This window comes from Oikopleura dioica, chromosome 2 (genome assembly GCF_907165135.1).
Source record: "Oikopleura dioica chromosome 2, OKI2018_I68_1.0, whole genome shotgun sequence".
NCBI lineage: Eukaryota > Metazoa > Chordata > Appendicularia > Copelata > Oikopleuridae > Oikopleura > Oikopleura dioica.
In genome coordinates, this window is record NC_137292.1 from 11,249,085 (window position 1) to 11,275,789 (window position 26,705).

General features: G+C 41.0%; 10 protein-coding genes and 1 non-coding gene across 11 annotated transcripts in view; 1 reads left to right on the plus strand and 10 right to left on the minus strand.

The window, feature by feature from the left end:
- The window catches only part of LOC145699978 (FH1/FH2 domain-containing protein 3-like), a 65,300-nt gene extending 53,355 nt beyond the window's left edge, over positions 1 to 11,945 (minus strand). Inside the window, exons 1-6 of the mRNA XM_081777250.1 lie at positions 11,808 to 11,945; positions 11,606 to 11,760; positions 10,687 to 10,783; positions 10,356 to 10,641; positions 9,735 to 9,846; positions 8,968 to 9,180 (exon numbers count right to left, since the gene is read on the minus strand). Of these exons, the coding sequence (XP_081633376.1) occupies positions 8,968 to 9,180; positions 9,735 to 9,846; positions 10,356 to 10,641; positions 10,687 to 10,783; positions 11,606 to 11,760; positions 11,808 to 11,887 (943 nt within the window). The 5' untranslated portion in view covers positions 11,888 to 11,945. The remainder of the gene's footprint in view (positions 1 to 8,967; positions 9,181 to 9,734; positions 9,847 to 10,355; positions 10,642 to 10,686; positions 10,784 to 11,605; positions 11,761 to 11,807) is intronic.
- LOC145699968 (uncharacterized) lies at positions 1,172 to 3,760 on the minus strand. The gene is made up of 7 exons (XM_081777236.1): positions 3,509 to 3,760; positions 3,037 to 3,470; positions 2,782 to 2,997; positions 2,322 to 2,729; positions 2,170 to 2,281; positions 1,718 to 2,121; positions 1,172 to 1,313 (listed from the first exon to the last, which is right to left on the minus strand). The coding sequence occupies exons 1-4, from the start codon at positions 3,716 to 3,718 to the stop codon at positions 2,666 to 2,668; spliced, it is 924 nt and encodes a 307-aa protein (XP_081633362.1). The 5' UTR covers positions 3,719 to 3,760; the 3' UTR covers positions 1,172 to 1,313; positions 1,718 to 2,121; positions 2,170 to 2,281; positions 2,322 to 2,665.
- Positions 4,055 to 6,918, minus strand: LOC145700744 (uncharacterized). The gene is made up of 4 exons (XM_081778069.1): positions 6,880 to 6,918; positions 6,254 to 6,805; positions 5,760 to 6,222; positions 4,055 to 5,719 (listed from the first exon to the last, which is right to left on the minus strand). The coding sequence occupies exons 1-4, from the start codon at positions 6,916 to 6,918 to the stop codon at positions 4,389 to 4,391; spliced, it is 2,385 nt and encodes a 794-aa protein (XP_081634195.1). The 3' UTR covers positions 4,055 to 4,388.
- Positions 11,946 to 11,987: 42 nt separating the features above from the next.
- On the minus strand, positions 11,988 to 13,647 carry LOC145699819 (LRP chaperone MESD-like). The gene is made up of 3 exons (XM_081777077.1): positions 13,453 to 13,647; positions 12,499 to 12,683; positions 11,988 to 12,451 (listed from the first exon to the last, which is right to left on the minus strand). The coding sequence occupies exons 1-3, from the start codon at positions 13,645 to 13,647 to the stop codon at positions 12,136 to 12,138; spliced, it is 696 nt and encodes a 231-aa protein (XP_081633203.1). The 3' UTR covers positions 11,988 to 12,135.
- Positions 13,648 to 13,715: 68 nt separating this feature from the next.
- On the minus strand, positions 13,716 to 16,287 carry LOC145699817 (uncharacterized). Its single transcript, XM_081777074.1, has 9 exons — positions 16,189 to 16,287; positions 15,935 to 16,009; positions 15,765 to 15,883; positions 15,150 to 15,270; positions 15,016 to 15,102; positions 14,603 to 14,683; positions 14,493 to 14,549; positions 14,279 to 14,307; positions 13,716 to 13,833 (listed from the first exon to the last, which is right to left on the minus strand). Exons 1-9 carry the CDS (start codon positions 16,283 to 16,285, stop codon positions 13,756 to 13,758), a joined length of 744 nt encoding a protein of 247 aa, XP_081633200.1. The 5' UTR covers positions 16,286 to 16,287; the 3' UTR covers positions 13,716 to 13,755.
- A 98-nt stretch (positions 16,288 to 16,385) lies between these two features.
- On the minus strand, positions 16,386 to 17,369 carry LOC145699820 (uncharacterized). Its single transcript, XM_081777078.1, has 5 exons — positions 17,162 to 17,369; positions 17,005 to 17,117; positions 16,889 to 16,956; positions 16,735 to 16,841; positions 16,386 to 16,681 (listed from the first exon to the last, which is right to left on the minus strand). Exons 1-5 carry the CDS (start codon positions 17,339 to 17,341, stop codon positions 16,538 to 16,540), a joined length of 612 nt encoding a protein of 203 aa, XP_081633204.1. The 5' UTR covers positions 17,342 to 17,369; the 3' UTR covers positions 16,386 to 16,537.
- On the minus strand, positions 17,355 to 18,233 carry LOC145699818 (E3 ubiquitin-protein ligase Hakai-like). Its single transcript, XM_081777076.1, has 3 exons — positions 18,069 to 18,233; positions 17,769 to 18,026; positions 17,355 to 17,721 (listed from the first exon to the last, which is right to left on the minus strand). The coding sequence occupies exons 1-3, from the start codon at positions 18,204 to 18,206 to the stop codon at positions 17,419 to 17,421; spliced, it is 699 nt and encodes a 232-aa protein (XP_081633202.1). The 5' UTR covers positions 18,207 to 18,233; the 3' UTR covers positions 17,355 to 17,418.
- A 14-nt stretch (positions 18,234 to 18,247) lies between these two features.
- Positions 18,248 to 21,794, minus strand: LOC145699822 (SWI/SNF-related matrix-associated actin-dependent regulator of chromatin subfamily A member 5-like). The gene is made up of 10 exons (XM_081777079.1): positions 20,768 to 21,794; positions 20,406 to 20,705; positions 20,190 to 20,364; positions 19,901 to 20,146; positions 19,677 to 19,857; positions 19,435 to 19,633; positions 19,161 to 19,390; positions 18,949 to 19,109; positions 18,526 to 18,889; positions 18,248 to 18,484 (listed from the first exon to the last, which is right to left on the minus strand). The coding sequence occupies exons 1-10, from the start codon at positions 21,778 to 21,780 to the stop codon at positions 18,360 to 18,362; spliced, it is 2,994 nt and encodes a 997-aa protein (XP_081633205.1). The 5' UTR covers positions 21,781 to 21,794; the 3' UTR covers positions 18,248 to 18,359.
- Positions 21,795 to 21,823: 29 nt separating this feature from the next.
- Positions 21,824 to 23,155, minus strand: LOC145699823 (Golgi SNAP receptor complex member 1-like). Its single transcript, XM_081777080.1, has 4 exons — positions 22,970 to 23,155; positions 22,703 to 22,842; positions 22,434 to 22,632; positions 21,824 to 22,356 (listed from the first exon to the last, which is right to left on the minus strand). Exons 1-4 carry the CDS (start codon positions 23,074 to 23,076, stop codon positions 22,158 to 22,160), a joined length of 645 nt encoding a protein of 214 aa, XP_081633206.1. The 5' UTR covers positions 23,077 to 23,155; the 3' UTR covers positions 21,824 to 22,157.
- A 208-nt stretch (positions 23,156 to 23,363) lies between these two features.
- On the plus strand, positions 23,364 to 23,437 carry TRNAN-GUU (transfer RNA asparagine (anticodon GUU)). Its single transcript has one exon. It is a non-coding gene; the product is annotated as a tRNA-Asn (tRNA).
- Positions 23,438 to 23,843: 406 nt separating this feature from the next.
- LOC145697103 (beta-1,4 N-acetylgalactosaminyltransferase 1-like) lies at positions 23,844 to 26,279 on the minus strand. Its single transcript, XM_081774254.1, has 4 exons — positions 25,937 to 26,279; positions 25,043 to 25,860; positions 24,455 to 24,760; positions 23,844 to 24,162 (listed from the first exon to the last, which is right to left on the minus strand). Exons 2-4 carry the CDS (start codon positions 25,230 to 25,232, stop codon positions 23,912 to 23,914), a joined length of 747 nt encoding a protein of 248 aa, XP_081630380.1. The 5' UTR covers positions 25,233 to 25,860; positions 25,937 to 26,279; the 3' UTR covers positions 23,844 to 23,911.
- Positions 26,280 to 26,705: the final 426 nt, after the last annotated feature.

Genomic DNA, 26,705 nt, shown 5'->3' on the forward strand with positions numbered 1-26,705 from the left:
TTAAAAACTTATAAGGAAATTACACATGCGAAGAAAAAATTGCCAGCGAAGTGCAGTACAGATCCTATCACCATTGTCCATTCAAGGAACGGATTTAATTGGAATAAGTCGATTCCAGAGGCTAACAAAGGAATACACAAGAACAAAAAAATCCTTAAAAGGAAAAACGATACCTACGCCGTAACTTGCAAAAATGGAAAATGGAAGCCGGAGACATCGAAGACATCTGTAATATGCAACTAACAACAACTAGCAAGACCATGTGCAAATTTGTTTTTCGACGCATCCATGCTGGACTTGGCAACGAAGAATTCGTAGATTACAAATCGCCAACAGAATATTTCGAAGCCAGTATTGCCCTAACAAAAGGCATTCACGATGTTCAATTAAAATAATTATCAACTGCAAATATAGAAAAAAAAATTCCACCACTGAAAAAATCTTAAAGCGATAAGATTTAAATTCAGCATTCGAAGCGATAAAAAGCAGGGCAGAGAATTCTTAAAAAGACGCAGCAGAAAATCAAAACTTTGAAATTTTCAGAGTTAGTAACAGAGTGGGAATCGGAACAACTCGAATAAATGAAATAAAGGCACGCTCCGCGTGCGTATATAGAATAAAGACAGAGAATGCAGCAAATAAACCGATTTATTTTCATCCGAAAATATTTAATTGAATGCTGATAGTTTAAATCAACCAATTCTCTAGAAAGTGAAGTGTTTCTCACCTAACTGAGAAGCGCAAAACAATTCTCAGTGTGTTTCTCAGACTCTAGAAAAATATTTGTTTACAGAAACTCAACCCCCTTTGGGCGTATCAACTAAAAAAACAAATTTTTTCTAGAACCTGAGAAACAAACCAATTCATGTTTTGCGCTTCTCGGCTTAAGTGAGAAACACCAGTTTCTCTAGAAAATTCTTGATGTTCTTTTATGAATACGGATTTTAGTTTCTCTTTATGAAAAATTGATTTCTTCTACAAGCGAAATAAATTCGTATCAAAATAATCCTTATGCATCCGCAATTATATAACTTTTTTTTTACTAGTTATGCAAAAAAAAAAGGAAAAAAAAAACAGACGACAATGAGCTCTTTTCAACATAAGCTGCGCAAGTATTGCAATAGTGCTCAGCGTCGATAAGATTAGACAGAGAATTTTATTTGCCGCTAAAAAAGCATCGTTAGACACAGCACAAAAATAAGAATGTGTCATTGTTGAGCGGGAAGCGCCGACTTTGGAGATTACAATGGCAGGGCAGACATGATTTGAGGCAACCTTGTCCCCATCAATCCTCCGCAAGCATCAATCGATTCCTTAAGAGTTTTTACGCAAAATAGATTACTTGCAAAGTAATAGAAATTTACACAATCTTTAAAATAAAAGAAATGATTTTCCCTCCGGGAAACGCATAGAATTTCCACGCATGCTTCTCAGGCTCATAAAGAATAAATATTAAAATAAATTAAAACCCTTATTGGCAAATAAAAATCAAAACAAATTCTAACTAGAGCATAAGAAACATAACGAAAATGTTTTGCGCTTCTCGGCTTAAGTGAGAAACACCAGATTTTCTAGAGAAGTTTTGTTGTGAAATTGCTAGCAGATCGAATGACTTACGAAACTCACACAACAAATTTGCTTTTCTCATCCTGTCCAAGAAGCGCAAAATTTGACAGAGCTCATTACGGCTCTATTTAAATATTCACATAAATCTTACTTGTATGGTATCATGCATTTATTTGGTAACCAGACGACTCATGAGTAAACATTCTAAATAAAAAAAAGTAATGTACTTATTGTCTTTCTTATCTTCAGTCTGATGCATTCTAAAGTAAGCTGTGCAAAACAATAACAGACGTCAGTCAAATCGAAAATAATGATTGAAGCATAAATTCAGGGGCAGTCTAGGTAGAATCAGTAACTGCTTCTTCTTTGTTTGTATATTGATCGATTGAAAATATTATTTTCCTACCTTGACCGCTTCGTAATTGAATTGAATTGAACGAGATTATTGCTTAACACCTCAAACTTTCCGTGTAGAAGGTTAATTGCCTTAACCTTGTTCATGACGAGCTTCATCGCCTGGAAACATTCATCTCTATCCATTGCTCTGATTATGACCTATAATTCATAAAACTATTGAACAACCAAAAAAAAAAACAAGATTACCCCAGCTCTTTTCAACATTTGACGGAAAACGTCCTTGAGAGAATTCTCGTTATTCACGAGTTGTTTCGCCAACTCGCTGCTTATCTTCTTCTCGACCTCATTGCTCCCGCCCCTTGAAGATTATGAGTATAGCCCGTTTATAGTTAACTTACAAATGATAATTAACCCGAGCGATGAGACGATTCACTCGTCCAATTAATAGTTGGAGACGCCCAAATGGTGGAAGCGCGTTGAGTAAGTCCTCTCGAGAAAAGTCAGGTTGTTGATTATGCGAACATGACATAGCAACCGAGTCTTAAAAATTAATTTTAAATTATCTAATAGATAAATTTGTAGATGGCACGCTCCGCGTGCAAATATATTCATGACAGAAAAAAACCGATATAAGAAGAAGAGTAAATTCATAGCAGATTCTTTTCAACAGAGCAAATCATCTTCGTTGCTTTGTGAAACTACAAGCAGACGTCTTGAAAACTTGAGAATAACAGAAAAGTATTTAACAGGTCTTCTTTTTCTGGGGGTTAGATTGGGTATTGGTGAACGAAGAAACGGTAGATTTACTTAAACAAAAACATGTTTAAAGAAATGAACTTCAAGAGAAAAAAAAATTACCCGTCTTTAGAGGGCCCACAATGGTCACTGGAATCGCTCAAATCAACCTCCTTCGAATCATCTGCTTGTGCGAGGGAAAAGGGAGTAAGAACAAGTGATGAATTCAGTTTTTTGGTTGCGGCGGTCTTGATTGCCCTTGGTAGATCACAGAGAGGATGCTTTTTATTCGGCCAACGGGTAAGTTCGATGACATTATCGATGTCACTCTTCGCCAAACTGATAAAAGGAGTATTATAAACAAAAAGACAGAATAACCTGTGTCCATTCATCAATTGAGCAATATTTTTCACTGCTTCATCGACCGTTAAAAGCTTTGTAGACGCATTTAACAAAAACTGACAGTAGAGATCTTTGAAGCTCGGTCCAAAATAACAGGCGATATCAGAGCGAGAATAATACCAACTTGACCGAGCGTGGGACGAAAGTAATGCTAAATAAATAAGTACGTGCAAAGAAACAAAAAAAAAAAACTTACTCGCAGTCCTCCCGTTTTTCATATAGGAAGAACTATTTTTCAAGGCAGAAGGAAATTTCATAAGCGAACGATCGATAGAACCATCGATATAGCATCCGGGAAGACGAGAGAGTGTGGATAGGGTATCGCGTAAATCGTAGCGATGGCGTTTCGTCATCAATGTTTCCATTATGTCGCATGAAGAAAGGGAGTTTGCGGCGAGAGATAATTTTTCCTATGAACAAGTAATAAATAGAGAAAACCTTTTATAACCTGATTGGAGAAACGCTGTTCGGGAACGACCCTTCCGTAGTTTTCAAACACCATGTTCAACATGAGATCAGGATAACAATCATATAATCTGTCCATTTCAGCGAGCTTGTCGTCGAGAGAATCCGTCGCATTGAAAATGTTCCCTTCCAAATAACGCGTCGAAGCTTCAAATAAATGGGGTTTCTTGTCTTTCAAACTTGCATGGAACATCGATTCAGAAACAGGTTGCGAATCTACAAGGCCAAATATAAGTAATTTATTTTTTTTTTTTAAATTGCGATAAAAAAAAACCTTTATTGTCCCAGGCAAGCATATTTATTGTATTGATACATTGACGAACATCAAACTGGCAACGAAGTATTATTGCGCGAAGGCATTCATCGGGTATTGACAACTTCTCCACATAAGTAATTTTCCTTAAACGACCTAAAAATAATTCGAATTCGAAAATAAATGAGTACGAACCAAAAATCTGTGTCGAATTTAATGCTGGGAAGTGTAGTTCGTACATATAACTCCGAAGACTTTTGAATTTAGGAGCGGAGCAATTATTCGCAATAGCAATTATGGGAATATCGGTGAGTTTTACAAGACTAGTAAACTCAGCAAGGCCACCACGGTCTTCACATCCGCAAATGCCGTCTACTTCATCCATGATCAATATATACTGATCGTTCATCGAGCTGATATTAACATTACTATAAAGAGGTACTACAGAAAAAAAACTACAGAAAAAATTTGAATCGACATTATAGTACCAAACTGAGAGCTTCGCAGACGACATCACGAATTGATTTTTTTCCGCGGTCATCGCTAAAAAACGCGTCAGAAAACAGCCGAGAATAAAAGAGCCGCGCATATGCAGAAAATTTTGTCCGTCTTACCTAGCATTAAATTCGATAACGTGAAAACCAGCTTCAGCCGCAACAACGTGTGCAGTGGAAGTCTTACCAATACCAGGAGGACCAAGTAGAAGAGCACCGCGTAAATGATTGCCAGAAACAACAGGTTGAAATTTCGATTTTCCGCGGTTCTTTGTTCCTTCCTCGAGGCTTGACTTCCAGTTTTTGAGCCAGGCGAGCAATTTAGCAGCGTTCGAAGACGAATGATTTTGCCCAATTATATCTTTTATACGAGTTGGTTTATATTTGTCGACGTAAAGAACAGCGTGATGGTCCGGATCGCAGGATTTAGGCGGAGCTTCCAATTGCATGCTAGAGTTTGAATGGAAAGAATTGTCGGCATCAAATCGTTCGGAAAAAGACGGGGAGGATCGTATAAGGTGAAAAAGAGCAGCCTCGTCAATAATACTGACTTTTAAACGCTTAGCCTTCTCCAATTTACATTTTCCAGGATTGAGCCCAGCAACCAAATAATGAGTACTTAGAGATAAGAAAGAAGAAACGGTGCCGCCATGGGAAGTTATCAATGAAGTGAGTTGAGGTCGATTCATGCTATCGCCGTCTCCAGTCAGAACAAAAGTGAATCCAGCTAGACATTTTCGTTTGCCCTGAGGAATAATCCGAGAGCCAGGATTCCTTGCAAGACCAATACTATGCCATGGATGATTCAACATTTTATTTTCCGGGAGTGAACTCGTGCAGGGGGCAGCCGCGGAAACATTAGAAATGTCGGCAAGAGCGGGGGAAGCATGAGTTGTAGTCGAATCAATAGCAGCGCAATTTTCCAGACCTGGCGCTTCTGAACCTTCAGCTTTTTCGTTAGACTCTAACGAAACTGGAGAACGGAGGTCATCGTTGAGAGTAGGACTTGTAGGCCGTGGCGATTGCTCGAAAACGACAGTATCTTCGTCTAGACAAACGAGATTTCTCGAATCAGTAGAATGGTAGTTTTTTGGACCATACACATCCGAACCTTCAGCTTTTTCGATAGAAGCAGTAGCGTTTTGAAAACGAGGGTCCTCCTTGACAGAAGCTGAATCGGAGGTTGCACCAGGTGTAGGACTTGCAAGACGAAGCGATTGTTTGAGGACGATAGTATCATCTTCTAGACTGACAAAATTTCTCGAATGGGTAGCAGTGCAGTTACCAAGAACAGACACATCCGAAGCTTCAGCTTTATCGACTGACACTGAATTAATTGGAGAACGAGTGCCTTCGTTGACATATGCAGAATTAGATGATGAACCAAGAGTAGGACTAGCGGGCCGATAAGGTTGGTTGATTACCACAGTATCATCTTCTAGGTTGCCTAAATATGATGATTATCAGATTAAAGACAATTCTCGTACCAATTAAATAAGGAGGTTCTTCTGAACCAGAATCAACTGATCTGGCAGACGAGGAGATATGAGCAGACGCCAACTTGTTATTTGAACCCGCGTTCGAATCAGTTTTGGAGATGTCAGCATTGATCTTTTGTTCGTTCCGTTTTCCATCGTTATCACGATTGGGCGAAATTTGCGGAGAAGTGCTTATAACTGAGCCAATTTCACAGGATCTTCGAGACAAAGAAGCACGAACAGGAATTGACTCATGAGGTATATCGAATGAACTAGGATCGATTATGCCCGCCAGACGTCCGATCGAAACCCGACATTTTTTTATTTTTTTGTAGAATTCCGTCAACCTCACAATTAGAAGCGCGAATTTAAGTAAACCAAATCTAATCAATTTTTTTTCGGCTCTTTTATGAGGTCGATTCAGAGTATTGTCCGACGAACCTCGATCCAGATTCCGGGGACATATTCGATCCTAGGGGTGAAGATCTAATAAGGGTGAAAACAATATCTTCGTCGATGACAGCGATTCCATACGCTTCAGCCCGTTTTTCATTGAAGATACCAAACGCGTCACCAGCGACGACATAGTTTACATTTTGAGAGAAGGCAGTGGTAACAGTTCCACCAAAAGAAATGATTAAACAGCGTAGCGCGCCTTCGTCCAATTTACGACCACTTCCCGAAAGAAGAAAGACCTCACCAAATAGACAATTGGGAACGCCTTCGATGTGGTCGCGAAAGGCATCTTCATAGAAATTTTCCTTGAAAACAGCATTCATGTCGATGAGAGAAATAGGAGGCAACACAACATCGAAACTCATTCCAGGGGCGTTATTCGGGATGATAGAGTTACCCACAGGAATATCATCGTAACTAACTTCTTTGTGGACAATGAAGTTGGAATCAGCAAGGTTAGGTCGACGCGAATCATTGTCTTGAGTAGTAGACACCGGAAAAATGAATCCAAGTGAACGAAGATCAGAAGAAAATAGAGCAGGGGGCGAAGTATTCTCTTTATCAGGAACGCCATCGACAGAAGCAGAGGAAGTTGATTGCTTTGAAAAGCTGGAATTAAAGTTGCAAATAACAGAATAAAAAAACCAGCCCTTTCCTTTGAGGAATCAGTTACAGATATAGAGATAAAACCAAGGTCAATTAAGCTCTTCATTGCAAAGAAAACAGCAAGCGCACATCGATCCCTAAAACAGTCAAACTAAAAAAAAAGAAAAATTTTCTAGAAAAGAACTGTTTGTAGTTCTATTAAACAAGCAAAAAAGGGTAAAATATACTTAAAGAAAGAAACTTTCTAGAATATTGTTGTTTTTTAACGCAAAAGGTTGTCTCCCTCACATCACATACATAGGAATATATAGGCTGGAAAAATGAGACAAAGCACCAGTAGCAAACGTAAAAATTTGTGAATAAGATGTCCAGCGCAGAAACAAGTGGCAATAATGTCGTCAAGAGCGGCTTCAAGCGCCACAGAAAGGTGCTGAAGGATAACATTCTTGGCATCACCAAAGCCGACATCCGTAGGCTTGCCCGACGAGGCGGGATTACGCGCATGTCGGCCGAGGTAAACGACCTGGCCAGGGAAATTATAAGGTCCGACCTTATGGACCTCGTCAGTGACGCCATCACCTACACCACACACGCCAACAGAAAGACAATCGTAGCCCTTGACGTTGTCTATGCACTCAAGAGACAAGGCCGTCAACTCTACGGATTTGGGGGATAAAATCCTACCAAAGTCTTCAAAACAGGCCCTTTTAAGGGCCACAAATACAATAAAGTTGTCTTTACAGCACAGAAGAAAGAATGAAAGAAATAAATAACAAAAATACTCTAGAAAAATGAAAGAATTCACAATATATAAATAGTCGTAAATGATAAAATGACTCACCCGACGTGGACCAATGAGAGCGCACAAGCGCCGGTGCACCAGGAGCGAGAAAAATCCAATTTTACTAGCTTCGCCCAATAGATCTAGAGCATAAGTGAAGGAAAATTAGAGAATGCCTTTCAACGCTTCTGCCAAAGCGAAATTAGGCAAAAATTAGAGAATATCCGTCACTTATGAACTAAATCGAATCGAGCACCCATTTTTGACCTTAGTATAAAACGAAAGAACGCATTTATTAGCGAAGGAGTAAAAATTTTTTCGACAACGCTTCTGCCAAAGCAAGGTCGACATAAAAATACAAGAATAAGAGTACTCTATCGCTAATAATCGCATCTTCCACAAAAAATTTTGCTCGATTATTTTATCACAACTAACTTCTGCCAAAGTAATTTGAGATAGAATATTCGAGCTGAGTACAATATAAAACGATTACAAAAAAAAGCTATAGGTCTCACCAGAATGTAGCCCTTGAGGAAACGCCCACAACCTCCCACCCTCCCCAAAAATACACCTCTTTTTTATACTTCGAATAACAAACATATAAAAAATTGGGGCAAAAAAAGCCGCAGGTCTCACGAGAATGTAGCCCTTGAGGAAACGCCCACAACCTCCCACCCCCTCCCCAAAAATACACCTGTTGAAAAAGTTCGGGAGGGGCGCGCTCCGCGCGCGTATATATTAAGACGCACAAATAGAGGGTATTAGAATTAGGGAAGGCGGAGCAGGAAGTTGAGCAGGCCGGCTGGAGGAAGTGGCACGCTTCGCGTGAACCCTGTTGTAAGTGGAGGAATTGGCACGCTTCGCGTGAACCCTGTCGCTAGAAATGGCACGCTTCGCGTGAACCCTGTCGCTGGAATTGGCACGCTTCGCGTGAACCCTGTCGCTGGAATCGGCACGCTTCGCGTGAACCCTGTCGCTGGAATTGGCACGCTTCGCGTGAACCCTGTCGTTGGAATTCTTGTTGGAAATGAGTTCGAGGAAGTTGAAAAATTTGTTGGAAATCTGTTCGAAAAAAGTTGGAAAATTTGTTGGAAATCTGTTCGAAAAAGTTGGAAAATTTGTTTAAATTGCGTCCGAGGCCATTTTAGAAAATAGTGTATTTGGTTCGAAGTGTACTTGGTTCGAAGTGTACTCAGTTCGAAGCTACTTCGAGTGGAGTACACTTCGAACCAGGTATTTTCGAACCAGGTACACTTCGAACCAGATACACTTCGAACCAGGTACACTTCGAACCAGGTACACTTCGAACCAGGTACACTTCGAACCAGGTACACTTCGAACCAGCTACAAATCGAACCTATTACATACGCCCGCCTTTCTTGTCTAAACCTTTTTTGCTTCTGTATCGCTCCTGGATTTTGTCGATGTTTTGCATTTCCAGCGCATCGGCAACATCGTAAAATGTGTCCTGATCCGGAATGCCATACATTGTCTTGTTGATCAAAGTCATCGCAAAGACCAAAAGTTCAGAGTCGATGCCGTCTTGCTCGTCGAGTACTTTCATCACGTTGAAAAATAATTTATGCCCTAAAAGATTGATTTTAATTGAAGGCAACGAGGATTATGAATATCTTATGCAATAAAGCAGAGTGAAACATTCTGAATGTTGAAAATACGAAAACATGGAAATTTCATTAATCAAACATGCTCTTGGCGTCTGCCGTCGGGGCTGAGTTATTGTTCCGAGGCGATCGGCTGGTAAAGCCACCATGAAAGCGGCCGTTCACCGCTTCCTCCTCCGAGGGTATTTTCGATTTCAAAGTATTCCCTTTGAACCGGACAATGGCTATCGTTATTTATCATAAACATGACCGCGAATTCAATTTTCTTAGTAAGGAAAAACGGTCGACTTGGTGGACAAAGATGATAATTTTTCAAAGAACTATCAGTTCCTATATCGAATTTATTTGCTAAGAATCATATTGACAGATTGACTAGAATTCAGTAAGTTGTATTCGAACAAACCCGCTAACTCTGTATTTACAGTATTTGAAAATCCTGTCATGCTCTTATTTGCCTGGAGAAAAAAATTGTTGGCGATAGAATTCACCATATGCAAGCTGAGCACACAATCAAATTACCTTGAGCTTCGTCAATCGCCTGTATCGCTTCGAGCAGCTTGGCACAATTAGCGTCCGAAAATTCGACAAAAACGACAAGCAGTTTTAGGGTCGTCTTTACGACGAGGCGAAACTAAAAAGAGGGTTCAGTCAAGAAAAAATGTTCCCAGCCGCGCAAAGCCGGATTTCCCCGGACGCTCGTGAGCTTGGCACGGAGTCCAAAAAACTTCCGACAAAAGGCAATTACCAGGTGATTTTCTTGGCTTCGAAATTGAACTTTTTTAAACGAACAATTGTTCAACACTAAGCCCTGATCTTCTATGATCATACTGTTCGGCACCTGCTCTTTTAAAAATAAAAAATAACACAAATTTGTGAGGTCTCGAAAAAGTCTCGGGAAAGTCTGTTGGGATCTGATTAGGATCTTGTAACCGCGCCATCTTTACACCACTTTCCTCAATCCGCACACATGTAGTGTGTAGAAATTCTACACTGTAGAATACACCTAAATCAGAGAAACACCCGTTTTTAGGATAGATATAGGATAGAAGATATTAGAGAAAAAGGACCAGCCTCATAGTGGGAAAAAAAGCGCGTTAGCTTGCTACCTTGCGTCTTACAAAATTATTATTTTGTTCTTACCCTACTAGCCAACAACGAATAAAGCCACTTCAAAGTATCAATATGCTCGGCAACACGATTCATTCCATCGACATAAATCATTATCTGGCCCAGCGCACGCAAAATGTAATTTTGATAATTTTGGTCGGCTTCGCCGCCGACTTTGACCAGGCAAGTGAGACCATCTCGAGCCACAAACTCGTGTACGAGCTCTTCATCGTCCTGGAAAATTTGTTTCAGGGAAAAGAGCGCGCGGCGAAGTTCTCGGCCGCGTGTATTGTAAAGTTTTTCAATACAGGCGTGAACTCTAAATGGAAAATCAAGGGGCCACCCTTCGTTGATAAAAACGAACCTGACAGAAAGCTTCGTGCGAAGAATAACGGAATGTCTTCTATCCTGTCCAAAAGTTGCAAATTCTTCCTGTTGCTCGTCGATTGAAGACTCCAAATCTTCATAGACAGATTCATAAAAGTCTAAAATTTCCATTCTCTCTGGCTCTCTTTTAGCGTTTTATACTGAATGTCATGCGAAATTGCCCCCGCGATTGGCAATTAGGCAAAGATGAATATTTTAGCGGAAAATCTCTTTACTGGGGAATCGGAGCGTTATCACAAACCTAGATAGTACAAATTGGCCATTGAAAGGAAGAAGAGAAAAAATAAGATAAAGCTCTTTTTGTTGCTCGATCAAGGGGCAAACTCGAAATTCTAATTGTTCAATTATTTCACGCCGGTGCGTATCAGACACATCGACTGTCATTTCGAATCATTGGCGCTGACTCAAGAATCAGACTCAATTTTGAACCTGAAAAATGATTGTAATCAAGGAAGACAAGACTTTCGTTTGTTCTACTCCCAGCCTAGACTTCAGATGAAGCTCTCTTTCAATGTATTCTCAGACGGATTAAGACGTAAGTTTTTGTCACTCGACTGAGAACTCATGTTTCACCTGGCTGAATAGAGAAGCCACTTGAATGAGAAGCGATTCGATCCCAAGCTTTTCAGATCACAAGATATAAAATGTACTGTATGAGCAATACAAACAGTGGCGAATCCCCCTGATTATTAATGGTAAAAATCAGGATAACAACAACCAACAGAACCGTAAATTAGAGTGTTCTTGACCTTTTAAAAGGGTCGTATAAAAACATTTTCTCGACAAGAAGACTTTTCAAAAGTTGCCAAGAGGATTTCAGACTCATCAATTTTCAAAATAAAAAGTCAGATCAGCTTCCGAAGAAATAAATCAAATCCTTCTTTTTGAATCCGTTCCTAGATAGTTCTTCGTGTGGCTGAGTTGAAGTGTGCAATCGTGCAACCTGTGTGGTGCCATCAGAAGACGATGGACTCCGGCGAGGCATTCAGCAATGGGAATATGTACAGAGAAGGTGTAGGAAGGGGGTCGTGTGGGTTCGGGGAAGTTGGTGCTAAAGCGAATAAAGTTGAAAATTGCGATTCTACGGCCGATTATTACCTTGAAAACGGGTCGGTGTCATCTAAATATTGTACTCTGGCGGTGATGTACCCAGGGGTATCTCCATTCTTGTTGTTCATTCTTTATATTTACAGTTACAGTAGTATCGTTTTTCTCCTTTCTCGATTCTTGTTCATCCCGTCTAAAAAGTTTTTGGTTCAAGCGTGAGAAAAATTAGCAGGGCGCGAAAAGGCACAGAATTGATGAATATTTGAACAGAGAAATATTCTCAAATGAAATTGCAAACTCCCGAATTTCAAACGATACTCCCCATGAATATCACAAAATTGCATAAAACAGTAGGTAAATGAGGATCGAGGCGGTTTTTTCATAAATCAGTTCGTTTTACTGATTTTTTCCACTTGAAATTTGAATTTTTCGGACTCGGCGCTGGCTCCTCCGGCGTTTTCAGACTAAATTCTAGCCTTTCTATCCATCCTTCCGGCCGCCAATCGTCTCCTTTCCATTTTCCCTGGGCTTCTAGGCTTTGCTTCGTGGCATTTGGATTCTTTGGATCCCACTGTGGATGGCCAGGGCAGAGAAAAAGCGCGTTGTCGATGGAAAATGAAAAGCATCTGTCTTCTCGTCGCAAGACCGCGGCCAGTTCTTTGATATGCTCCGCCCGATCAAGTTGAAAAATCACCCTTAGAAAAAAGATTCAATATACGAAATTTTACCGGTCACTAAATACCTATCTGTCTTGATCATAAAACGCTTGACCTCAATATTGTGCGCGTTTAACATGTTTGCTTCCCAAAATAAAGTGATTTGATCGCGCTCCGCTTCCGTCGGACTTCCTCGAATGTCCACAAAGACCATGATCGCTTGTCCAGCTTTTGAAGCCGCCGTTACTGATAGAGGGTCAGACATATCGAGCTAGAAAGAAAATAAGACAGGGAAAAGAATTTCGTGATTTCAACATAAAATCTCTTTTTGAACTGTCCCCAAAATTCTGCCACTCTTACAAGTGCACAATTTGTCTGTGTTGGTCCTGAACGTCAGCATATCCGTGAAAGCCCTTGAGTTAAGAGCATCGCATACGAAATTATACGGACCGTCGAGACAGCATTTACTTATAATCTATGCTGTTTGCTCAGGTGACCTTTTTTAAACATTCAAAGATGGTCAGAAAATTACGGAGCGCTGGTCAGCAAGCCCCAAAGTAAGAGATAAGCTAATATTGGTTCTCGAAGGAATTTATATCCATGAAAAATGTTCTGACAAACAAAACCACGTTTGGACAAAAAAAACGTTTTCACCATGCTTGAGATTGACGTAGAAACTTTATTGTCAAAGATCAATGGATCCTTGGGCATTTTGAAAGATTCTAAATGACAAATTTCGCAGGTTTGCCAACGACAGAAATTGGCGGTAGTTCTGGCACTTCTCAAAAAAGCTCTCAAACAAAGTATTGATAGAAGTTCCGAATTGATATTGTCCAAATGTGCAGAATGGACAAACTTTGGAGAAAAAATATTGACACATTTCGATAAATAGAAAAAATGCTTTTCCGAAAAACACCCGAGCTTGAATTGAAACAATTTCAAAATGAAGTCTGAATAAATTTACCGCAAAAATTATCTTTTCTTACTATTCTACTCTATATTCGGTTTGAAAAGGGTGGTGAAGATGAAGAAAAACTTACCTTAGAAATATCAATCGGTTTCTTTTCTCTTTCAAAATGGGGCAATTCATCGTCAGCTTCGATTTCATCCCCCTCTTTGAATGCTTCGTCAAGTTCTCTCGCATTTATCTCTTTACGATCGAGTCGATTGTCGCCGAATGCTGGCTCTAACAGGGAAAGAAAGCAGACTGCCGCCAGGATCCATCCGTCGCGCATTCTATTAGAATTTTTCTGTTTGCAGAGGAGTTTCGAATTTTTGAAAATTTATTGCACTTGAAATATTGACAAGGGGATCAGCTGAAACAGTCAAAATGCGAAGCAGCATCAATTTATCTTTGGAACTGTAGTTATAACGACGATCATTACCAGCCAAATGATTAGCACAACAAATAATAGAAACCACTTTAAATAGGCTAATGGAACGCAATTTCATAGAGGATTAATATTTTTGTAGTAAAGAAAAGTTTTCTAAAACAACTGACCTCGTAGGGCTCATTTTACGCAAAAACGGCCTTTTTCTTCTTCTTATTCTCTTTCATAATTATCAATGAACCACTAAAGCTCACGAATAAGACTAGTTAATTCATCGTCCTTTCTTTTCTAGGGGTAATCTATCAAATATTGTTCCTAAACTTCGTCAGAAGAAGAACAAATCATCATTTGATTCATCACTTTTTCACGATTTTAAGGACTTTCAATTCTGAAGGCGCTGACCAAAAAACTGAAGGCCTCAATAAAAAAACGCAGAATATTTAAAAATGGATTTGATACTGCGACTTTGTGTGTTTGTTCCCTCGTTGAGGTACGCCAAAAATGGTGATAAAATGACGTCCAGTGTGTGCCTAGCCTGAACGCTTCCTCCGATTTGCAGAATTTCTTTGTACAGGGATAGAGATCTTTTTCCAAAAAGAAGCTTCTCTCACTGATCTTTCGAAGTGTCTGCTAGAAATCAACGAAGACGACAAAGAAAATCATAATTCAGCTAATTTTGTAATTACAGCATTTGCTGATCTCGCTTTTTATAGTGAGCACTTTCGGGCAAAGTTTCTTTCTATCCCTGCCTTCAATACTTTGTGTGGCCTTCCGCAAGTTCTCAATATTATTGTCCATCGAAGCATCTGCCGGAAAATAAGTTCATTTTCGATTCAACGAAACGGAAGTCAGGACTTACCCATTTCTCCGAGAAGTTTGTTGTCTTCTCCCACAATATCTTTCGTATTTCTCGCCTGTTCTTTCAGCATTCTCGTCAGTTCTTTTCATCGGTTTATCAATTAACCCATTTTTCTTTCTTGAGCCATGTCTGTTTAGACTTGTACTTAAGATTTTTTCAACGCTTGAGTAAACGCACCAGATTGTGATTTTTATGCATCAGTGGAAAAATGTAACCCTGGAGGCTTTCAAAATTTGCGAAACTTCCTTAAATTCCAAACGAAAGAAAAAAGATCACGTGACCGTAAGTACGTCAAAGTTCGATGCTCAAATAAAGCGTTGTGCGCTTTTCGCGATGATTTTCATGAAGGTCAAATGTTACATATTCCGCGTAAAATCGTCAAATAACGATATCCGCATCAAATAAACCTGGTCCTAATGTCTCCGTAGCGAGAGCATTGGCATCCGCTGAATCTTCGCCAGAACCATACGATGCAGATTTGCCTCTGTTTTCGTCATTTTCTAAGGGCGGGTGTAACCAATCTCTGATTGAAAAATTTGTTCTGTACCTAACAAAAGAATCCTCCTCTGCCGAAGTGTCAATTGCTTATCCTGGATTTTAGGAGGCTTCTTTGTCAAAAGACTCTCTCGTTGCCGCGCCTCCCGCTGCGCATGTCCGCGCAGCAACAGCTGAAAATTGGATACTTGTGAAATTTATTACTCCTTCAGAAATTTAAAAAGCGTGTGAGTTCAGTTGGCGATTTGGATTATTATAATTTTGCAGCGCTACCTTTTCTCTCAACGCGCTTAGAAAAAAATTGTAGTAGGGCAAAAGTCGCAGTGGTTCATTGTTCTAGAGGTAGGGACAATGAAGAAGAGTTTGCTCAGAAGAGCTTTCAGAAATATGAGCATTCCAAATTATCCGCAAATATGCGATAAACTCATTGCCATCGAAAATATCAAAATCATGCGATTTTTATAGTGCGCCTAATAAATCAAAAAAGGTCTTTCCTGTTAATTTCTGAGAGTTTAACTAGACCATCAATCTCTGGAAATACAGATTTTGTCTTGATGGAAATCTCTTAAACTAAAAGATATAAGAACACGAAGAAAAACACGATTAAAAATCTACAACCGCGAAAATATCAATTAGCGATTGACTTTTCTGAAGAAAATTTGTTTACCTGGCGCGCTTCCAAGTCTGAAACACGGGAAATTTTCATCAGACTATCGCCTTCGTCCGTCTTCGATTTCAAGTACTGCTCACACGCCACAATCCGCATATTATAAGAGACACATTCGTCTACACAAACACAGTCAAATATTCTCAAATACTCTAAGGGACTTCTTTTACCGGATGTTACAAGCTCGAGCTTCTTTATATTTTCCAAGCGTTCCCGTAGAGATTTCAAGTAGAACCGAAGAGTATCTCATAATATTTCAAAAAACAAAACGACAACCCTGTTTTCATCCCTCGAGCCCTAAGGGAAGACGCTAGAGAATCTACGAACAGGTGTTCGATGTTTTCAAAATAAAAATAAATCTGATTTAATTAAAGATAGGTCAGATTTAAAACTAAGACCGTTTAGAAATATTTTTGAAACATGCCAGGGTGAATATACGAAACATTTGTCTTTACAAAATGCTCTGTCCGATGAAGAAATCGTTTAAGATTTATCACTTCCCTCGGTGTCTGTACTTGCATTCTAAAAGTGTCTCTTTCAGCCATTTTATCACCCCTCAAATAAATCTAATCCAATCCATAAGAAATGCACCAACGAAAAGAGAAATGGAAAGCGATAGGCAACGGTATCTGTCGATTTTATTGCATGTGAACAACTCTAAGCGGAAAAAAGTTGGCTCGCCTCACAGAGAGATGGCGGGCGATATACATGTAGAACGCAATTTGTAAAAATATGAGTAAGATTCAATATCAATTTGAACTTGTAGAAGTTGGCTAGTCCATTCGCGCCTTCAGCTTGCGGGTGATGATTTTGTCCTTTTGAATGATGGTTACAGTGGCTCCCCAGCCGGATGCAGCGTTTCGATCGCAACCAGAGAGCATGGTTTGTGAGACGCATTCGAAAAGCTCTTCCGCTGGCTAAAAGAGTAAGATTCAGAAACTGCCACGCAGTGAATGAGTTTATTTAGTACCATATCAGGGCGCCAGTAAGCTTCCGCAAGGCCATGCATTTCGTTCGCTGCGGTTCCAGCGACAACGTAGTCTTTTGGCGATTCAGCGGCGCCAAGGCAATCCATTCCTAAATTTACAACTCAAGATAGAGCTCAGATATAAAACTATTATTACCGCAAAGCATGGTAGAACCATCATCATTGAGAGCGACGATGACTGGCTCGGCGAAGAAAGGCCCAAATCTAAATCAGTCGGATTAGATCGACAATGCTCTATCGCGACAATCAAACCGTCTTTCATAAAGCAAGTTGGACACCATGGTCTTAAAGCACTTCGCGCTCATCTTTCTGTTTTCTCGCAGCTCATACATGTTCACTCTGTACTTGATCTTGTTCAAAACTGTCTAAACTCGGGCTTAAGAAAAAGGATGACGTAAGGATTCTCTACCTGAATGTCTGTAGCAAGCCCCGAAAGACCAATGAAGATTCTGTCTGTAATTTTGAAGATTTTGGGAAAGTCAGTTGAGATTGTGTGAAGCTGTTGGCCGTATCGGTTGTCGGAAGCGATGCAGACACAGTTGTCGCCCGACATACCGACGATGGATCCTCCGTTGTATTGAAAAGCCATTCTGAATTGAAAATTTTCAATTTTCTCTTGAAATTTCACTAAATTTATAATTGCAGGCAGGATGAAGTCATTTAGATTTATCGGCCCCATTGCGACCCAGCACCGCCAGATGGTGGTGGAGGACCACGGCGCATTTGCTGCTGAGGGGATGGATTAGTTCCTCCGTATTGCTCCATTCCATGGGGCGGGCGATTTCCAGGAGGTGGGCCTCGTTGGGGCGTTGTTGGGTATTCTTGCTTGATGCCCGAGTGAGCATATTCTTGCTTAACTTGAGGCGGGTATTCCTGCTTCACTTGTCCGTGATGGAGCACGCCTGGGACGGCACCAGCGGAGAAACCTGGATTCATCGTTGGTGGTGGTCCCTGTTGAGCTGCAGCAGGCTAAAAAGTTCAAGGCTAGTTGCTTGAAACAAGCTGATTTATCGAACCTGGACAGGAGCTTGTCCCGGCGCTCCGGTGGGCATAATTTGTAGGCCCATCGCTTGCGCTTCAACTTTTTTATGACGGTGTCGAATATGAGCTGTCAAATCTCGATGGGAAAGGTAGGTTCTTCTGCAGCTGGGAATTCGGCAAACGAAGACGGTTCCACGGGGACATTTTTCGATTCTTTGGACAGTGTCATTACAGCGCGCACAGGAACCGCCAGTTTTTCGCGATTGACAGGAGCATTCGAAGCAGAAAACATGCTACAACAGTTTGACAAATAACGAAAAGAATCAATCGCGTACTTTGCAGGGGATCATGCGGCCGTAAGTGACGATTGGAAGCCTGCAGCACTCGCAATTATGAAAAACATGAGTGGCATCTTTGCGCCCAATAAGATTGAAAGTCGTATTCCTATCGCTAATTTCCAATCCTTCGCCCATTTTCAGTCTAAAAATGATGAAGGTTCAAGAATTGTTGTTTGTCTCGTTATTCAATAAGAATACATACTAATTCATGTGGCTGATAAAGGGCAGTGGTAAATACATGTGTGAGAATTGACAAGTGTGAATTACTAGAAGTGGAACTAATTTTTTCTATGCCTTGGTCTCTAATTTTTGCTTTTTAGCGTTTGCATTTTTGCTCTGGCCAGTGCGTTTGCGCTTTCTGTCGTTGTCGTCGTCCTTCGAAGGACCGTTGATTTCTCGCTCGATGATATTCACTGAAGGATTAGTAAGATTCGTGTTTAAATTTTATTATTACCGAGTTGATTGCACCGCTTCTGGAGTTCTGCGCTTGTCCGGCTTCGGAAGAACCAATCGAAACGGAACTTTGGATCAAATCTGACCAGCGCCTTGATGTTGTCATACGCGTGCTCTGTATCCATTCCAAACTCTGCCAACTTACAGACGAGGAAACGATCTTCCTCTTCCGTGTAGTTCTTTCGGTTGCCAGCGGCGTACATGTACGGAATGCGAAGTTGGATTTCGGGGAATTTGTAACTTGCAACCTTCTGCGAAAGAGCCTTTTTCATGCGGATCTTCTTCTCGATCCGCTCTTCTCCCTTAGTGATGATTCCGATCAGCCGTTCGTGATCTTGGATCTCTTCATAACGATCCCAGAATATCTAGTAAAGTTTGAGTATCGTCTACCGCTCCGAATCAAAGAGCTCAAATCTTAACTTACCGCATGATATTCGGTGACTTCTCCGAGACTTTTCCCATCGATCTCTGCGGCAATGCTCTTGATATCGCCCCTTCCATACTTTTCGCTGCCCTTGATGAACGCGTTGAAGTCTCTCTTCGTCCAATTTGCGAATCCTAGCTCCAAGTAGCCATCCCGTAGCCCTAGAATAGAAAATTACAAAAATGCGCCGTCATCACAAAACAATTTCTTACTTATTTGCTCCTCACTTAGCGGCTCTGAGTTGTCGATTTTCTCTTGCTCCGCTTTCTGTTTTTTCTTAGGATGCTCGGCGTCTGGATCGATAGGGACTTTGTAGTTGACTTGCTTTCGATAGGCAAGGACTTCTTGTCGCAAAAGAGGGATCAGTTCGTGGGGATAGAACTGATAGTCTTTGATGTCCGGTTGTTTTGGCGGACGAGGTGCTTTTGGCGCTTTGGGATCGCTAAAACATGTTGTAAGGACTAAAGAAGCATGAAGAGAGTTTACTTGACACGGAGAGCTTCCTTGAAATACTGATCAACAGCATAGTTTGCCTTTCGCTCTCGCTTTGGAGGCTCGATCCAGACATCGATCAACTTGCTCTCTTTTTTCTTCTCGTCTCGGAAGTCGACGCCGTTCCAGACATGACAAGTGTAATCGGTGTTTTCGTCTAAGGTGAACTTTTGCGCCGCGTTCTCACCAATTTCTAAAAGAAATCTAGCAAATTGAAGATTTAAACAAGCTCGTACTGTCGTATTCGGCCGCTAGTTCCTCTGTTTTCTTTTCTCCGGCTTTTAGGACTTCCTCGATGTTCAGATTGACATCGAGAGCTCCTGTGCTTTCGCCAGCGAAGATCTTACTCGCTCCGTGACGGATCATGTTCAACATTTCCTTTTGATTGAGCTTTTTGTTTTGATCTGCTAGTCGTCCCTAAAATTCCCTTGAACAATCAATATCTTGACTTAAAAGATACCTGTTGAATGACGACGCTATCAAGTCGCATCTTGAGCTCTGATCGCTCGATAATACGTTCGTCGACAGAATCATCTGTGATCATTCTGTAGACATAAACTTGCTTCTTTTGACCGATTCGGTGAGCACGATCCATCGCTTGAAGATCGTTCTGCGGATTCCAATCCGAATCGTAGATAATGACCACGTTGGCTGTCATCAAGTTGATGCCCAATCCTCCGGCTTTGGTAGAGAGCATGAACAAGAACTAAAACATCTATGAGGAAAGTGGAAAAAACGCCTGAACTCACCTTTTCACTGTTGGGAGCGTTGTAAGCGTCGATAGACTGAGTTCGCTCAGAGTGGTCGGTTCCTCCGTCCAGTCGACAGTATTTGTAATCTCTCCAAAGACAGTAATCCTCGAAGATATCAAGCATCGATGTAAACTGGGTGAACAACAGAACCCGGTCACCATTCGCTTTGCACCTAAATCAAAAGGTCCGGCTAGAGTAAATGAGTTTCTTTACCTTTGAAGCAACTTGTCTAGAATAACCATTTTGCCGCAATTGTCGACGATATGCTGCTCGGTCGTGTAGGGCGGCCCGGGCTCGGCACCATCGAAAAGATATGGATGATTGGTGCACTTTCGCAAATGCATCAAAATATTCATCAGCCGCATTTTCCCACCGCCCTTGTCACCACCAGTATTCAAAATGTCGATATCCTTGAGAAGAATCTTTTTGTACCAGTCCTTCTGCATTTGAGACATAGGGACGTAGATGTTGATCATTTTCTTTGGTAGGAGCGACTTCTCTACGTCGGCCTTTTCGGGGGTCATAAAGAATCCTTTCAAATGAGGATTTAAAAAGCTTATCTGAACCCTTCCTTTACTCTGCGAAGCATAAATGGCTTGAGCAACATATGCAGTCGCGAAATCAAGTCAAGTTCTTGGCCAAGCTTTTTTTGGTCAAAATATTCATCGAAATTCTCGGCATCGACGAAAATATCTGGAAGCAAGAAATTGAGCAATGCCCAAAGCTCGTGAAGATTGTTTTGGAGAGGTGTACCGGTGAGAAGGAAGCGATTCGTAGTTCGGAATTCGCGCAAGATCAGCGAAAGTTTGGACTTTTCATTCTTGATTCGGTGCGCTTCGTCGATGATGCAGTAGCGCCAGTTGATCTTTTTCAAGCTCGTCTTTTCCATCATACACTGTTCGTAAGTCGTGACGACGACATCGTAATCGCCCTGGGACAAAACATCGCGGATGAAGATCGCTCTTTCGTCCTTGCTCGCATTCATGCAAACGCATCTCAAACTCGGGCACCAGCGGTCGAACTCGTTCATCCAGTTCTGAATCGTCGACTTTGGCACAATCACCAAATGCGGCCCGTTGACTTTCTGGTAGTTTTTCAAGTAGCCAACCATTGAAATGGTCTGCAGCGTCTTTCCGAGACCCATTTCGTCCGCTAGAATGCCACTCACTCCCTTTTCGTAGAGGCCGATCATCCAGTTCAATCCTCGAATCTGGTAGTCGCGCATTTTGCCGAATTTGACGTAAGGCGGCGACTCGCTAAATCGCACTCCCTTGACCTCGCTCGCTTCTGCTTCTTCTATTTCGGACTCGTCGACCTCGTCCGCTTTCGCTTTTCCTCGTCGTCGATTTCCATCTCCTTTCTTCGCCTTCTTCTCTTCCGCTTCTATCGCGCGGCGCTCCTTGAGCTTTGTCAACTCGTGATCAGGCCCGAGAAAGTCGGTAATGTCAGTTTGGCTGACAAGGAAGTTGAATCTGTTCTCCTTGTCTTCCGCATAAATTCTCTCCCACGAATCCCGGCTCAGCGAAGTCTTGAAAGACAGACCTCGGCGATTGTCTCGTTTCTCCGATTCAAATTCGTCGTCCGACATTTTTAGAATCTAAAAGAATAAGTTAACTCTCTTTTAATTGAACTTGGGGGTATAAGCACCACTTGATTTTTTTATATTTTCATGAACAATTTTGAAAAGTTTTTCAAGGCGGAAAAGTACAAGAGAGATTTATAAATTGTATAAATAATGCATAAATATTGTTATTATTTTTCCCTAAGATATATTTACTAGAATATTGCACATACACATGATACAAATACATAGAAGTGTTTTGACTGTATGTACTCTTGTGCCAAACACTGAAGAGTTATGCTTTAGATTCAATACAGAAATTGGAAGCATCAATTGGAAAATAGATATGTTTTCTCGAAAAAGGCACAGTAGGATCGTTTAGTTTGTTAATTACTGATTAGCAACTAGTGAAAAGTATACAATAAGATAAAAATGATACAGAGGGCGATCACCCCGCTCATGATGACAGTATCTCGCCGCTTTCGCATGGAGATTTTTTGTATAAGAAAATTGAGCTGGGGGAATCGAGCGGCGAGGTCGAGCATTCGCGTGGAAATTCCGTTGAGCATGGCGCGCTGGTGCCGTAAATGGTCCTGAGTCCGGCTTTTTTGGGGATTAATCAATCGATCTTGCGGAGAATTATTGTTTATGTGCATTAGTGGGAGTGATTTTATCCGTTCCTAGCGATTTCAATGGCAGTGTCGGCCAGTCTGTCAGAGCTCAGGAGATGATCTCTTTCTTGCGCGTACATATCTTGTCTTGTGGATCCATTGAGGCCTCTGTATTCTTCAATATCTCGCTGGACAGAGCCGAGCAAATCTTCTCGAGCTTGACTGGCAGAAATATTATTCTTTGTCTTGTTGTATTCGTTTCTGTAGTCTAGAAACAACGGTAAGAGCCGGTGGGAGTTTCAGTGGCAACGAAGAAAAATAAAGAAGAAAAACGGTACCTTGAAGAATATCACGATGACGGGTAAGAGTATGGGTTACAGTGGCGTTATTTCGAACAGCTGGTTGGTCGGCATATGCACCCATGCGTTCCGTGATCCCGTCCAGCTCGATAAGCAGCTCGTCGATTTCGCGCTCGATGCTGAAAAGTATGCTTTACTTCATGAAAGTTCTATGTAGCCATCGTGTCATTTCTTGCAAAGAAAATCTTTATCAAAATGGGAGTATTTTAATAATCTATAACTTGCTTTCTTCCTATCGAAAAATACCTTGAAATTCCTTGACGATTTCCGATTTTCGCAAAAGAAATCAATTTCGCATCTAATTGCGTTTCAATTTGCCTTGCTCTCGTTCTCAGCTCATCCCATTCGCTCATTTTCGGTGAATTTATTTATCTCTCTTTAGTATTTAGCTCTCACTTTGCTCCAGACAGTTCTCCGCCAAATTCCCTTCAATTCTCAGCGCGCGCAGTTGATTGGGCGCGGGCGGCCCGCGGCGCTCCGCTCCGCCGGATTTTCTTTATTTTTCAATTAGTTCTAGAGATTCTGACGCGATTTGTTTAAACATATTGGGGTTTCAAAGAAATTTGAATGAAAGAATACCTCAAGAAAAGATTATACGGGCGCCTTAGGTTATAATGGTCATATTTCCAGCGCCCATTAGGTCTCTATGGCGCAATTGGTTAGCGCGTTCGACTGTTAATCGAGAGGTTGCTGGTTCGATCCCAGCTAGGGACGCTCTTTTTCATTTTTGGAAAATAAAATATGGTGGCAAAGTTAGAATCGAATTCAACAATTCGAATCCATGGAGAAAGCTTTCAGCCTCTTCCTACCTTGTTCTCATACCAATGAAAGCTCAAATCACTTTGAGACAATGTTGTTGCCTTCATCAGTAAATAACAGGCTTCGAGGCTCGCAGTGGTGCCGTAACCCCGGATTACAGTGTGCTCTCGTCGATAGAATGCAAGTTTAGTTGTGCGACTTCTAAAATCTTTCTCTGATCTCACATCGGAGAACTTATTTCAAGTAGCTGTATAAAATCTGTGTTATTTAAAATTTAACAAAGTTTTGTTTTCTTCTCAAAGCCACCTCGTGAATCAAACACGTTATCTCAATTTTAGAATGAAGGATATGGTGTTTCTTTATTTCGGCTGCATAATTATTTTATAAAGCTAAAAATACAGTTGAAGGTAAATTTGCAATGTCGATATTCTAAGGTTCGGCCATGCATTCGGCCATTGATCTGTACCACCAGTACGCGTGAATTTGAACGTTGAAGTCCTTCTTCTCCCTGGACTCTTTGCCGCCAGCGCGTTTCTCTTTGTACTCGTCGGCAAAGTCATCCCTGCCTCTCAAGCAAGCGTGGTCGTGCATCGTCCTTGGCGTTCCGCACCAAGCAGCGCGCAGTTTTCCCATTCCGTCAAGGAAGTACTCACGATGTCCGCGCTGTCCAAATACCGGATCTGAAAGCATAAGTTTAAAGAAAACAAAACACATTCTGAGTAAACAGTTTTCAAGTTCGAGGATGAAATTTCGCGTTTTCGTGTAATTATCGAACCTCAGCTTGCTTTTGAAAAAATATTTACAGGCTTGCACTCAAGTATAAGCCTCTAATTTAAGGCCGTGCTCTCCAGAATCTGGTGTGAAAATAAACCAATGCGAAAGTGGTTTTCAAGTAGAAGACCCGAGTTTATCCCCGGAAACCGCGTAGCAAATAATTAAAAAATCCTACTCAAAATCGAAAAATATACATACCGTGTCTCACAGAACCCGCTGTGAGAGTCCTTCCCATGAAGAAATTCCTTGCAATTTGAACAACGATGCAGTCATCCTCGTACCCCTTGACTGGGATAGTATTTGGCAGTGGTTCGCGCTTGAAGCAAAATCCATCATTTGCTGGTTCCAAGACGAGTTTATTCGCTTCTTCCCATTTGATCTGTTCTTTTTTGTTGATGGAGCCGAAGACGAGGTCGAAACCAGTCTCGTCCAAAAAGTCCATCATGTATTTGATATTGCTGTTTTCGTCGAGGAAAAAATCGTCATCCATCCAGACAAAGTATTCTAAAAATGAAAAAATTAAATTAAAATTGAACGCGAAAAAACACACGTCGCTAGTCAAATTAGAACACCGGCGAGACATCAAAAGCCAGGTGTTATGGAAATTCAAGCTGAAAAGCGGGAATTTCAATGGTGTTAGTTGGATTTCATACTCTGCAATTTAATTGAGCTCTCTCTCTCTTTCTAATGAGCTTTTTTGGGTCAAAGCTCGAGTATCACTTAACTGTAATGGATCTACTGAGAATGCTAATTATTTCCTGACATTTTTCTTGCAAGTTTACGTACCTGTTTTAACCTGACTGACTGCGAGAGCTCTTCCAGCAAAGAAACCCTCTTCTAGCGGCATTTTATATTGCTTCACTGTTGGATATTTTTTCACGTCGATATCTTGATAATACTCCTTCGGATTATCATCAGTAACGATAATTGTGACGCCAGGATATTGCTCTAGAATTGAGTCGATCAGTCTGTACATGCAAGGGTAGCGGAGAAACGTTTTCGTCAAAAAGGTAACGCGATGCTGGAACTCATTTCCCTCGCGGTAGATAAGCACGGGCGGAGGTTTGATGCGGATCTTTTCGGAGGGCCAATTTACTTGATGATTTTGGTGCAACGTGAGCGCATCCGGCCGAGCCGGAATAACAATTGCTGATCAAAAACGGATTTAAAAAATTTCCCTTTCCTGAATTGGAAATGAAGCGAACGCTTCAACGTCTCCTTCTATCGTTACTGTAACGTAGTCCATAAATGGCCGTGCATCATATTGCCGAGAAGAATAAACCAAATTTTCGAAAAGCTGATTGATCATTCTTGCACTGGTCATTCCAACGGAGTAATGCGTCTCGCCACTCTTCGCTTCAATCTTTTTCACTTGTCTCAAACCTTCCAGAGTCGGAAATTCTCCAGATAAAGTCGTGATTGCCAGCGTCATTTTCTCTTCTGGCGCTACGTGAAGTTTCAAGTGAACGTTGAGAGAATCAAAGGGAGAAATTTCGTATCCGGAAGCGACGAATTCTAGCGGATTGTGAGCACGTGATATTAGAAGACGAGGATCAACAAGTTGGTGGAAGTTGTTCTGCCGCCATTTTGTGAAATCGTAGTTTCTAAAAACATCATCAAAATAATACATATTAAAAATTAACGAGCCAAATAAGATTATTTTCAATAGAGCTTTTTTACCTGTATTTAGAGAGCTCCGAAATCTTTTCTTTCTCAAAAATCTCTGGCATTTCATTAATTGGATGTATCTTTCTTCCTTCACATTTGCAAGTCTTCTCTTCAAAAAGCTTTATCCCAAAAGTTTCTTCTGGATTGAACGGAGCGGTAATCAGATCACCCCCTTGCCGAGGAATAAGAGCTTTCGTAAAATTCGCTTGGACAGGTGTGTCTGCATCATATGCAAAGGTATGAAAATCTCTGACAGTTTCTTCTTGTTGGACAACAGGAGACGGCTTTATATCCTGAACTGTCGGGTAGCCTTGGAATAAATGTCCAGCGAGAAAGCCAAAGATAAATATTATTATGCTCTGAGTGGATTTTCCAAAAACATTTTGACAAAATACCATCACTAAAAATTTCTTCTCTTAGGTGAACGAAAATGAGATCTTCACGAAAATGCGATGATTCTTTTATCCGCAAATGCGCATCTCGACATGGCTGTCATCGCTTATTAATAATAATAAATTGTCCAAAGAAATAAATCTTTTTCTAGCTTTTTTTCTTGAAAATCCCTTCCTTTATCGAGCAAATATCTCTCAACCAGCTCATCGTTGAAACTGAATAACTTCAATTATATTTTATATCTCTATTCTCATTGTCGTTTTCAACATTCGTCTTCTCAGCATCCTCTTTCCTCTTTTCGAACTCTGGTTACGTTCGAATAAAGATTCGTTTTTGAAAGTCAGTGAATTTCTCGCGGCGCAAAATCTCAAAAAAAGAGCGGCGCTCT

Bases quoted from the DNA above. Each gene is read 5' to 3' on its own strand.
- LOC145699818 (XM_081777076.1), bottom strand. From the start codon at position 18,206: ATGGGCGAAGGATTGGAAATTAGCGATAGGAATACGACTTTCAATCTT. The intron at 18,027-18,068 runs GTACGCGATTGA...AAACTGTTGTAG, and splicing joins GCCGCATGATCCCCTGCAAA to CATGTTTTCTGCTTCGAATG. The intron at 17,722-17,768 runs GTTCGATAAATC...TGAACTTTTTAG, and splicing joins CGGGACAAGCTCCTGTCCAG to CCTGCTGCAGCTCAACAGGG.
- LOC145699968 (XM_081777236.1), bottom strand. From the start codon at position 3,718: ATGTTCCATGCAAGTTTGAAAGACAAGAAACCCCATTTATTTGAAGCT. The intron at 3,471-3,508 runs GTTATAAAAGGT...ACTTGTTCATAG, and splicing joins AACAGCGTTTCTCCAATCAG to GAAAAATTATCTCTCGCCGC. The intron at 2,730-2,781 runs GTAATTTTTTTT...TTTTTGTTTAAG, and splicing joins TGTGGGCCCTCTAAAGACGG to TAAATCTACCGTTTCTTCGT.
- LOC145700744 (XM_081778069.1), bottom strand. From the start codon at position 6,918: ATGAAGAGCTTAATTGACCTTGGTTTTATCTCTATATCT. The intron at 6,806-6,879 runs GTAACTGATTCC...AGCTTTTCAAAG, and splicing joins TTGGTTTTATCTCTATATCT to CAATCAACTTCCTCTGCTTC. The intron at 6,223-6,253 runs GTTTTCACCCTT...CTTCACCCCTAG, and splicing joins CTGTCATCGACGAAGATATT to GATCGAATATGTCCCCGGAA.
- LOC145699819 (XM_081777077.1), bottom strand. From the start codon at position 13,647: ATGCGCGACGGATGGATCCTGGCGGCAGTCTGCTTTCTTTCCCTGTTA. The intron at 12,684-13,452 runs GTAAGTTTTTCT...TTTTCTTTCTAG, and splicing joins AACCGATTGATATTTCTAAG to CTCGATATGTCTGACCCTCT. The intron at 12,452-12,498 runs GTATTTAGTGAC...CTTTTTTCTAAG, and splicing joins TTTATGATCAAGACAGATAG to GGTGATTTTTCAACTTGATC.
- LOC145699823 (XM_081777080.1), bottom strand. From the start codon at position 23,076: ATGAGCGAATGGGATGAGCTGAGAACGAGAGCAAGGCAAATTGAAACG. The intron at 22,633-22,702 runs GTACCGTTTTTC...CGTTGTTTCTAG, and splicing joins TCATCGTGATATTCTTCAAG to ACTACAGAAACGAATACAAC. The intron at 22,357-22,433 runs GAACGGATAAAA...TCCCCAAAAAAG, and splicing joins ACTGCCATTGAAATCGCTAG to CCGGACTCAGGACCATTTAC.
- LOC145699820 (XM_081777078.1), bottom strand. From the start codon at position 17,341: ATGGCTTTTCAATACAACGGAGGATCCATCGTCGGTATGTCGGGCGAC. The intron at 16,957-17,004 runs GTTTGATTGTCG...CGACTGATTTAG, and splicing joins AACTTGCTTTATGAAAGACG to ATTTGGGCCTTTCTTCGCCG. The intron at 16,682-16,734 runs GTACTAAATAAA...TTACTCTTTTAG, and splicing joins CTTACTGGCGCCCTGATATG to CCAGCGGAAGAGCTTTTCGA.
- LOC145697103 (XM_081774254.1), bottom strand. From the start codon at position 25,232: ATGTACAGACTGATCGACTCAATTCTAGAGCAATATCCTGGCGTCACA. The intron at 24,761-25,042 runs GTACGTAAACTT...TTTCATTTTTAG, and splicing joins AGTCAGTCAGGTTAAAACAG to AATACTTTGTCTGGATGGAT. The intron at 24,163-24,454 runs GTATGTATATTT...TTATGCTTTCAG, and splicing joins AGCGGGTTCTGTGAGACACG to ATCCGGTATTTGGACAGCGC.
- LOC145699817 (XM_081777074.1), bottom strand. From the start codon at position 16,285: ATGCAAGTACAGACACCGAGGGAAGTGATAAATCTTAAACGATTTCTT. The intron at 15,271-15,764 runs GTAAACAAATTT...TCCAATTTTCAG, and splicing joins CAGACTTGGAAGCGCGCCAG to CTGTTGCTGCGCGGACATGC. The intron at 14,684-15,015 runs GACCAGGTTTAT...ACCGATGAAAAG, and splicing joins TCTCGCTACGGAGACATTAG to AACTGACGAGAATGCTGAAA.
- LOC145699822 (XM_081777079.1), bottom strand. From the start codon at position 21,780: ATGTCGGACGACGAATTTGAATCGGAGAAACGAGACAATCGCCGAGGT. The intron at 20,365-20,405 runs GTAAAGAAACTC...CTTTTGATTTAG, and splicing joins CTAGACAAGTTGCTTCAAAG to GTGCAAAGCGAATGGTGACC. The intron at 18,485-18,525 runs GTAATAATAAAA...CTAATCCTTCAG, and splicing joins GAAGCGGTGCAATCAACTCG to TGAATATCATCGAGCGAGAA.